Source organism: Misgurnus anguillicaudatus, chromosome 14 (assembly GCF_027580225.2).
Source record: "Misgurnus anguillicaudatus chromosome 14, ASM2758022v2, whole genome shotgun sequence".
NCBI lineage: Eukaryota > Metazoa > Chordata > Actinopteri > Cypriniformes > Cobitidae > Misgurnus > Misgurnus anguillicaudatus.
In genome coordinates this window covers 14,167,947-14,179,267 of record NC_073350.2, presented here as the reverse complement: position 1 = coordinate 14,179,267, position 11,321 = coordinate 14,167,947, and the positions used below count along the sequence as shown (strand labels likewise).

At 36.6% G+C, this 11,321-nt stretch overlaps 1 protein-coding gene across 3 annotated transcripts in view; it reads right to left on the bottom strand.

Annotated features, from left to right (window-relative positions):
* Positions 1-14: 14 nt before the first annotated feature.
* Positions 15-11,321, bottom strand: part of elovl1b (ELOVL fatty acid elongase 1b) — a 28,735-nt gene continuing 17,428 nt past the window's right edge. For all 3 annotated transcript variants that reach the window (XM_055185206.2, XM_055185205.2, XM_055185203.2), the window contains 7 exons: positions 6,404-6,505; positions 4,190-4,380; positions 4,014-4,094; positions 3,850-3,906; positions 3,643-3,748; positions 3,271-3,407; positions 15-833 (listed from right to left, as the gene is read on the bottom strand). In XM_055185206.2, coding sequence (XP_055041181.1) covers positions 504-833; positions 3,271-3,407; positions 3,643-3,748; positions 3,850-3,906; positions 4,014-4,094; positions 4,190-4,380; positions 6,404-6,464 — 963 coding nt within the window. In that variant the 5' untranslated portion in view covers positions 6,465-6,505 and the 3' untranslated portion in view covers positions 15-503. The remainder of the gene's footprint in view (positions 834-3,270; positions 3,408-3,642; positions 3,749-3,849; positions 3,907-4,013; positions 4,095-4,189; positions 4,381-6,403; positions 6,506-11,321) is intronic.

Genomic DNA, 11,321 nt, shown 5'->3' with positions numbered 1-11,321 from the left:
AATAAACAGATAACTGTATTTTAAAATGGAATTTATTTTGTTTATACTTCTTTTAACAATTTTTTAAGTACTAACAATATTTTTGCTGTATCAATCCCATTGGTTAATATGGTAAAACTATTTACAGGTGTAATTCAAGTTCGCTGATGTTGACTGTACAGTGTCTGCTATTGAAGGAGAGTATGAAAGACACAATTGTGTGCGCATTTGAGTGCGTGTGGATAAATAACATGAGCAACATCAGCCGAGGATGCATCCGGTCGCCCCTCTTCCTCTTCTCTTCATACATTTTGCTCAATAATTATGCTCTTTTAGATTAACTTAACAAAACAATATACAGACAAGGGGTCAAACTCATTCATCTCCCCATGTACTTTGACGTACAAATTAAAACTTAAAAAAACAAAACAAAAATATTAGAAAACGAAAAGTCCCAAAACACTCTTTGGACTCTATGGTGCAAAGTGCAGGTCATCCATTTTGGGTCTTCTCCTGCTGAGATCTCAAGCTTTCTTTATTTTGCCATTGAGAACTTTTCCATTCTCATGGTGTTTCTTTCCATTTCTAATGCCGTTTTCGTGCGCGCTGTGGCCGTTCGAGACACCGTTGGACCTAGAGGTGCTTCCGTTGGCCTTGCCGTTTTGGGCGAGCTGCTGGGTGTCCTTTGGTAGCCTCTTGCCCTTGACGTACGCCTGGTACCAGAAGTTAGAGAAGAGTATGAAGAAGAAGGTCCCGTACATCCAGATGAGGTGGAGGAACAGAGGCACCTGGTAGTCGCAGCTCTCCATGAAGTACCACTGTGTTGCATGAAGCGACACCAGCACAAACTGAATCTAGAAAGAAAAGGTCTGATCGTATGACGTGTCTTACAGAGATTATGCTATTGTGGCGTCTTTAAAGGAATAATCCACCCAAACATGAAAATTCTGGAAATATTTAGTCACGGTAGAGCCCGGGTATAGTCTGTTTTTACAGTCAAAACTCACAGCCTGATAGTTCAATTTGACTCATAGAGGTGCGCTGATGTCAACGCTCAATATGGCTGCTTTGGCGACAAAAGTCACGCCTTACATTTAAAAGAACCAAATCGATAAACACTGATGATTATCTGGGGGAGGGGCTCTATAGAGTCAAGCAAGGAGCTTGCCAACCTCAATGAAACGACCTTGAAAAAGGGTTGAACTACGCTCTCATAAGGCTGAGTCTGTGACCGGTTATGGTTGGGGCGTAATCAATGTGACATCACATTGATAGGGGATGCCCAACAGCTAGGGTGGCCATTCGTGCCAGTTTCGCCGGACACGTCCCCAACATGTTTTCGGGTTCGTTCTCCGGAAGTCGCGTTGCTCGACCGCATACGTCATCGAGGTTCTCACATTTCAGTTAAAATACATTAGAAAATTAAGATGTATTTCTTTTAAGACATACAATCATTGTAGTTTCATTCTTACCTTGAAATGTAACGGTTGCTTTTCTGAAATTAAACCCGAAATATAAACCTTGATGACGTATGCGGTCGACCAACGCGACTTCCGGAGAACGAACCCGAAAACATGTTCGGGACGTGTCCGGCGGGACTGGCACGAATGGCCACCCTACCAACAGCCTGTTTTGTTTGACTGTTGCGGTTTAAAGGAAATTACACAAAGAAGAAAAGATGGATTTGTATAATAACAGGATGTTTCTGCTAGAAAAAAACTTCAAAAGTGCATTTTTTTGGTTAGGGGGGCATTTAGTGCTGCAACAGATCGCAGTTGACCCACGGTTCGGCTCGCATGTGATTTGCGGATTAATATTTAAATTTATAAAGGGGAAAGTTTATAATTTGCACGTGTTTCAAAGGTTTGCAAATGTTAACATTCAAGTGTTTTTAAACATTTTAACCGCAAAAGGCCCTAAAGTGAGCAGATTACTTTATGCACAAATGCACGTGCGGTGGAATGTGTCCGGTCCAGCTCCAGTTAGATGTGATCATCCTTTAAAGATCAACAGATGTGTAAACTTTAGAGAGTTGCGTCACTGTATCTCATCCTGTAGTGTATTAAAAAACATTTGGCTTATAAAGCAATGCAGAACAAAGTAACGTTTTTATGTGGGACGACTGTTTATGCTGCGCCCTATGTCTGCGTGTGCGCGCGTTTAAGTGCATTCAAAAGTGCACACACGAAGAGACGCGTTTCAAAAAGCAAGTGATCATAAAATTGTTCTGTTCTTGACAGGGCACATACAAACAAAATGATCTCCACAGTATTCTTTTTCTAATAAAAACATTTGTTTATGTCTTAAGTGTATAAATTAGAAGCATATACCAGTCTTTGCCTATTTGGTCTTAAAGAGACAGTAACCTCAATTAACCTACTTAAGTCTGTGCCATTAATGTTAATCAAACAACCCAAGACAAAAAGAAAATCACTTCTGAAGCTCTAAAAATAATAATTATATTTAATTAATACAAAAAAGACAGTGTTATTATTTAATTATTCGATTTCTGGACCTAATGATAATTTTAGACCTTACTTGATGTGCAACTTTTTTATAAATGTTTGTAATTTCTTGATTTGTTATTATTAGATTTTTTCCATCCGAAAAATGATCAGATCCGTGCCTCAAAAACCGCAATGTGATCCGAACCGTGAGATTTGTGATCCGTCGCACCCCTAGGGGCTTTAAGAAACAAAAGTTGTGGTAGAGTTAATGTAAGGTTTAATTTTTTGGTTAGAAATATGTTGTTTAATTTTAGCACGCAACATTACAGAAATCAGTCTTTTCCTATTCAAGTAGATAGACTTTCAGTCTTGCACAAATGAAATAACTGTCCGGAGACGTTGCAAACATGGCTGCCAAGTTGAGTGATTTCTCTAAAGAGACTTTAGTCCCCCTTTGGTCTTGTTCAAAGTTAACTGAACTTAATACTGTTGGATCCATTAAGGTAGATTGATTTGTAAATGAATAATTTAGTCCATTTGTGAATCAAATGAGGTGATTCATAAATTTGTTAACATTTGTTCATGAGACTGGGACTCAATAAACCAGTTTTTTCAAGAGGGGAAGATTATCAATTAATAATTCAAAAGGCTTTAAAATACTGTCAGGTGTTATATACTCTACTATAATAGCTGCTTTCATAGTGTTTTTGTCCTTTTTAAGACTGACAGATCTAGAAACGGTCAACTGTTAAGGTTTAGCACATAATGACAATCTTTATATTTGGGTGTCCTATTCCCTTAAAGATGCAATTTTAATGCAATTTTGCCATTCAAACAAACATACCAGCTGGATTGCAGTCATGTATTTCTTCCACCAGAGGAATTTCTGGAATCGAGGTCCAGCGGCAGAAAGGCCATAGTAGAAGTACATAATCACATGGACGCAAGAGTTGATCATGGCATGAAAAGAGCCCATTCCACCTGAAAAACACATTTAAAACATAGGAAGTGTTAATTTAACAAAAACCCAAAGAACCAAAAATATATATATATATATATGTCCTGGCTTATGAGGAAACGTGGTCAAATAAGTGTTAAACATTTTTGACATTTGAAAGTTAGTGTACAGTTGTAAATGACAATCAAATAAGCAGTTTAACAAGTTACATCAACCAGGTAAACAACTGCTGTTTGTAACACATGCAGATCGACTGACCTGGAGCATAGCTCACACCCCACCACCACGTCCAGGGCATGAAGGAATGATGGAAGATGTGTAGAAAGGTGATTTGACCATCCTTCTTGCGCAGCACAAAAAACACCTGAGCAAACACGACAGCAACATTCATCACCGCATTCATAACCCATTCATTTCAATCTAGTTCAAAATTTGCAATTCTGGAATAGCGTATTCAAATCTTACCGTGTCCATAAGCTCAATGAACTTTGAGAAGAGGAATAACCAGGCGACTCTAGCCATCTGGGGACAAAGCAATTGTTAACACAGACAATTTGGATATTCAAATCATCATCTTTGTTATCAATTATTTGAACATGTTTAAGTCAATATTTAAAACATTATCTTACTCTGAGTCCCTGAGGGCTGTCAGAATAATCACATGGGTCACATCTCCACGTGTATCCTGTGAGCCACCCTGACATCAAGAACTAGAACAATAAAAGATAATTTATATGAATTTATATAAAAAAAAGTTTAAATGCACATTCGATCAGTGGCTGGGCGAATATCTCCTTGCTCTCACCTCATATACGATATATACAGACAAGGCAACCAAAGACAGGTTGTAGACGATCATAGCTTCTTTTAATTGGAAGGGTTTGCGGTTGGCCATAAACTTAGGGCCGGCATACAATACAAAGAAAAGATAACCTAGTAGAATAGCACTCATATTGACTGGACTCTCCATAAGAAGATAATCCTTCACTCGTGGGTCTAAAACACAAAAAACACAGTAAATTAATTGTCATATATATTATAATATAAAAAACAACTGATATTTTCCACTGACAAAACCCGAAAGATTGTTTCTTTTTAACAAAAAAAATTATGGATTGCAGCTTTAAGAAACATTGATAACCATGCCAATTAACCAAAATATTTGCGTTAAAGTCACAATGAAATTGAAATGAAAAACGTATATATATATATCCAATCAGATCTCGATGGACAAATTCAAATCCAGCCCTGCCTTATTTCATCTCAAAAGCCGTTTCATTCGGATTATACGTCACCACGGGGAAAATAAGGCCATCGCTACTTCCGTTTCATGGCGACTTTAAACTATAAAAGCCTTGTCAATCGATAATCAAGCAATTTCTGAATTTTCAATTTTTTAATCATGAATTTACAATAACATTCGAAATACATTGACATCGACAATAGATCTCATTCACTAAGCATGCGTACTAGGGCTGCATGATAAATTGCCAGTATCCTATTCTTTATCGCAGGCGATTGCAGAATATTGCCCAGCTTTTTAGTGAACTACTTTGTGTAGTAAATGCCAAAGTGTATATTTACGCAATTTATTCTACCATTTTCTCATTTGCTTTCATTAAATTGTGCATTGTATACTTTTGGCATCACCCAATGAAAAAGAAATATTAGTCGACAGGTAGTCTGACAGCATAATTCAGGATTAGGGATGCTCATATCAGTTAATTTTCCCGACCGACAACCGTAGCTTCTAAACCGAACATTAACCGTTAACTTATAAGATTTTAATATGAAATTGTCATTGAGTAAAAATACAGTTGATGGTTGTCTGTGAACTAGTAAAAACAAAACATTTAATTTGAACGTGCAAACAGCAGCGTCAGATCAACAACAGAACCAGGATTCATACATTATCAGATATTCACGCAACATTACCTTATTAAAAAGCACGCGATCGGTCCAGAGGATTAATATCAAAAGGGCAGATTGTCTCCGTTTCATCTACCACAGTGGTCATTTCTAAAGCAGGACGCTTTTCAGTTTTTGCATGCTTTTTGATTTGCTTTCAGTACGTTTTTGCATGATTTGCTTTTTGATTTGCTTTCAGTACGAAGACATTGGGATCGCATTTTCAATGCAATCCAATGGTATTTCATACATATTTTACGAGGTGCCTAATTTGTACGACCACACTTGTACGTTTTTGTATGATTTCTTTTTTATTTGCTTTCGCTCCTGTGACGTAGGGGTCACATTTTCAAAGTAGTCTCATAACAATTTGTACATATTTTACAAGATGGCTAGTTCATACGAACACACTTCTTAATTTTTGTATTATGTGTGTTTTGATTTCTATACTGTGACATTGGGGTCGCATTTTCAACCCAATCTCATGGTATTTCATACATATTTTACAAGGTGCCTAATTCGTATGACCACACTTGTACGTTTTTGTATGATTTGCTTTTGCTCCTGTGATGTTGGGTTTAGGGGTGGGGTTTCATTATTGTATTCACTTCGTAAGAATTAGCCAACTCATAAAATACTAGGGCTGGGTATTGGCAAGGGCCTCACGGTAAGATACGCAGCACGATACATGAGTCATGATACAATGTATCACGATACAATAAATACATTGCAATGCTTTTTCTTTTAATTTATTAAAAATGTACAAAAATAGAGCTGATTTTTTTTAACTTTTTTTAAAAGCCAAAGTGCATCCACACGAAAGCTGCAGGTGTTTTTTTAAATTTTCTGCCATTTTTTTTACTCCCGCTAACTTCTGAGACATTGGCCGTATATGACAGACAGCTGGATAGCGATAACTACAACAGCGGCGGAAGAGGTCGTTTGACGCACACAGAGGGATTATTAATGGTTTTTAAAATATCAATAGTAGAGACTGAAATATCAATACACTATCGTGGAAAAAAGTATCAGGATAGTTAGCTGTATCGATATTTTTGCACAGCCCTATAAAATACATAAGAATTCCAGTGAGATCAGGCTGGCATTTTACCTCTTCCTGCTAAAAGGCTGCCATAGGCCTCCATTATTCTGTCTTTCATCGTCTCCAGCATTTTCACTGATGTCAATGTCACGTTGGACTGCAGAAAAGCACCTGTGAGGAACAAAAACAGAACAAGGTCAGTCCTGAAAAACAAAATCACCTGCCTGAACAGACACTGTGTGACTCCTATTGGATTAAATTAATTCTTGATCTCTAGATTCTCTACTGACAAATAAAATCACTGACTCATCTATCAACTTTTGCCTTATCAAGTTAATGGCAAACAATAAAGGGCAGTTAGTTTTAGTAAAGGATCAAATGAAGCGAGCGCATCAGGTGATCTCAACAGTTAAAGTGCACTGGAAACATGTGATGCTCATCTCGTGTCCATTTAACACCTTTCAGCCAAACATTTCACAAATCCTTATGAATGTCACTTATTTTGACTCAGTTACTCAAGTCAGAATAAAAATGTTCTGGATTCATTATTCCTAATCCTTAAATCTGGTGTACAATGTTTTTGTACATCATCTGAATGTGGAATGACCTCGTCTTTCCTGATCTCGATTTTGTCATTTCCCTCTTTCCTTTCTCCTAAACACGTGTTCCTTCTTTCCTCTGAGCTGGTATGGTCTGATGTTGGGGGTGTGGCCACAAGGAGGAGTGTAATGGCAGAAATGATGTAATGTTTCTCTAATCTTCACCTTTGTCTATTGCCGTGCCATCTCCACCAATGAATATATTGATGCTGCCTGGAGTGTTTTTGACCATAAATCCTGAACAGATTTATACTCGTGACTAAAGATTTATTAAGCACAATTTGAACTTATCAGACACCCGTGTCCCTGCTACACTCTGGGTAAACACAGGAGGGGTTCAGGTGTGTCTCATACAATATTGAGCAAGGAGGAGGAGAATGTGTGTGTGTGTGTGTGTGTGTGTGTGCTAACTGAATTTCATTTCATGTCATGATCAAACGAAGTAAAAAGTGTAACATTTTGCATAAAGAAAACATTATTTCAGGACTATTAAGACACTTAAAATCGTTCTCCCAAAATTGGCATTACTTTGATTTATTTTATATTTTTCCTCTAGGTTATCATCATTATTCTAAAAAAAACTATTTAACATAAATTATTCACTACAAAAATGACTAAATGTAAAAAAGCGAAATACACAGTCTAGTGTTCAGAAGATTATTAGGGCCAAGCTCAAGTCTATTATAATGTGTGATTTAACTCTTATGCTTTATTAATAAGGTGAACACACTGAATTTTTAGCCATGTTAGGCATTTCGATAGCAATAAAGTGAAACTTTGCACTTTGCATTCATATTCTTCCACCATTTTACATTTATATGATTTTCTGAAAATTATGTTACATAAGCTGCATATCTAATTTGGCATCTGCTTCACATGCTTGTTCAAATGCACTTCAAACAAGTTATGTAAAAATTATGAATAATATTCAAAATACTACATTTGAATCTCATATTGCTACGACTTTATTTACATAATTTTGACTTTATTCGTGAAATATCATAGTTTTATTCTCAATGTTTACTCTTTAAATATTCTGATATTCTCTTTTCTGTTATTTCTTTTTTATTATATTTTCGAAATATTACGACTTACTCTCATTCTTATTTATTTTGCCTTTCTTTCATAAAAAAAAAACAAAACAAGTGAAATCTCAATGTCAATCTCTAGATGTTTTTTTTCCTTTTTTACCATTTTTCACCAAATACTATAACGTGAATTTTTGTGCTTTATGAAAATTAACGGTCTTTAAAGTAGCAACCACACAATGACACTAGAGAAAACTACAACATACACTTCCACTAACTAGTTTATTCACTAACTAACCGTTAAATATTAACAAACAAAATGAAAGAATGTGTTTTATGTATTAGTAAACAAAGATAAATAAATGCTATAGAAGTATTGTTATTTGTTAATGTTAGCTAATGCATTAACTAATGTTAATATTTAAAACCTTACTGTAAAGCATTACCAAACTTTTATATGAACTTCAGTACAATATATTCAGCTTTAAACATTAGTAAACCCTAGTGAACTCAACTCAAAGTTAAAAATGCAAACACTACTTTAGCGTCCAAATGTAGGTTGCAGACACATCCAGTAGTCAAACACATACGGATAAAAATTGTGATAACCATGCATTTAGATAAGATAGCCATAAATTGTTCATTTACAGCCATGTCGCAAAATAATTTGCCCATATCGGTTGGGAAACACAACGTAACGACTCCCTCTGATAACATAGATACACAAACCAACAAGCTCTTATTGGTCAAAAAGGCTTCCAATGGAAATCTATAGCAACCATAAAGAAACATTACACAAGGGGTCAATAAAAAATTGTTTTTACCTTCCATGTCTCGGATCAAATGAACAAACAGCTTTGATTCCCTGTAGCCCACATCGGCAGCTATAAACCTCAGAGTTCGTTTTAAACTGAAACTGTGAGACAATATTCAAGACTGGTTTTCTCACATACTATCAGTGTAGATCCCTGGAGTAAAGCACAGTGATGTCATTCGAGATGGTAGCGATACACAGGGATACCAGCCGTAGGCCATCGAGCATGTTTTGCAAACTATCTACTGATGCCGATCACAATTCATGGACGATGTTTCGTCACACATAAGATACATTCATTGGGAATGTGCTGTGGCCATCAGGTTCAACCGCTTTCCAGTCACTATCACATGTGGGAGTCTGTGTGTGATTGCTAAAAGGTGATAACATTGATTTGCTCGGAGAAAATCTAAGAATTTAAACTACTGCATCATACCGACCTGCAGATGAATGTTGGGAGAGCAAGATATGATTCATTTAGCAGCAATCTTAACCTCTGAACTTAAAGGAAACATAGGTTGCACATACATAAAACTGTGTAAGCCGTGGCAGTATTATCAGAACTAACTTTTAGGCTTTACAACTCAAACCCAAGCATTCCTTCACAACCCGAAAACCTGAAAGTGTTTATCTCACAATCTGCGCCTTTCACTACAGTAGATCATGCATTCAGCCAGGTGTGAGAGATGTTAAATATTCAGACATTTATGGATCTTGAACAAAAGAAAATCAGTTAAAGATCAGGTACATCAGGTGGAACAGATTGTTCTGAGCCCTTCAAGTCATGATGTCATTACCCCATTAGAAAACGGCATTGTGATAAAGTTATAGACAACTCCTAACTCCTCGACATCGATTGTTACACAAGAGCATTTTTTCTGATAGTATATAAACACTGTCAGAATAAAAGGTACAAAAGCTACACAAAAATCTCCTTAAAAAGGTCCTGCTATGTAGCATTTAGGTACAAATTTGTCCCTTTAAGGTACCAAAATGTTACTTTGAGGTACTAATATCTACACGAAGTGTACTTTTTAAAGGGTATTACCCCAGTGACCTCTTTTGTACCTTTTTCTGAGAGTGTACAGTAAAGTATCCAAATCCTTTTTTGGGCCCACCACCACTTCATTGCATTACATTCAAAATATAACACCAAGTGATGTCTGCAAAAAAGCAATTTTTGTGTTAAAGTCAGGTGTCCTAGCACACTAACCACATATGCAGTTCATTACCTCTGGACATTTGGTTCGAATAAGACAAATGTATTTGGACACTTTGTGGTTGTCAATGGAACAATACATTTGTATATTTAATTTAGGGGTGGGCGATAAACTGGTAGCGAGGTCCATGTCAGGCTATGCACAGCCTATGGATAACCTAAAGCATAGGCCTTACGCACGACTATAACTTGCACTTTAGCTTGTGAGCATTATTGGCGCTTTTTTGGCCTTAAATACACATTTGCATCGAAATTCCCATATTTGCAAGTATCCTAAACAAGACTTAACACACACAGTTTCTGCATTCCTGATGTTAATCTGGAGTACCTATAGAGTAGTATTACATCCTTTATATCTCCCAAGAGTCTTTAGTTTAATCAGATTTATAAAAGAAAGATTAGCTTTAACGAATCTTTCCGATAATGTACAAAAAATAAAGGAGGAGTTACTACCGCGGGTGGAGCGAGTACGAGTCATGCAACACTATACAACACTTATAACTTATGATTCACTACATGTTCGTGTCATTTATATGATATGCACGCGCATATTTACAACATAAGACATTAGTCTTACTCATGACCCGGTTGGGAAAATCCACTGCATCAAACAAACACGCAAAACTCTGCTGCTACCCCGGATAATAAACTATATCCATTGTTTTCATATGGCTGGATTTCTTCTCCTTAGATCCCAAAACACACTTCTTCATTCGTGCCATTGTTGAGTTTTGAAATTAAACAAAGCTGTCGCGTGATGTAAATGTTTGTAAGTTCTAGCGTCTCCCGCTGATTGACGCGTGGGCGGGGTTTTCTGGGGGAAGTGCCAATATAAAGAAGCGATACGTATAGAAAACCCCTGAAATGTCAGTTGGACCTGTAATTGAAAAAAACTTCCCGAAACTTGTACGAACCCTGGCGAAGTGCATTCGGCCCAGAAATACTCTGTAACACGCAAAACTGCTTTTTTGACACTTTGCCTATGTTTATCATGAGGAAACAACTCTATAACTGTGTTAATAAGTCAGAATGCTTGAAATACCATTGAACCCCCCCCCCCTTTAAGAGAAAGTAAACAGCTGAAAAATTAAAGTAATCTGTAACAGAATATTGGATCCGAACTTTGGTCTTAAAGGGGGAAGTTATCTCTCACGGCTCTTGATTAAATCTACCATTATTAAGATAATATTTAATTATCCTTATTTCATCACTGACTGTTTACCTTCAATAAGCTTGAGTTTTATTAGTTTTTTTTTTCAATGATTTATTAGTTTTTCCTTGTGAACACGAGTACCAGCATTACAACAGTTTTATAAACTTAGTCCAG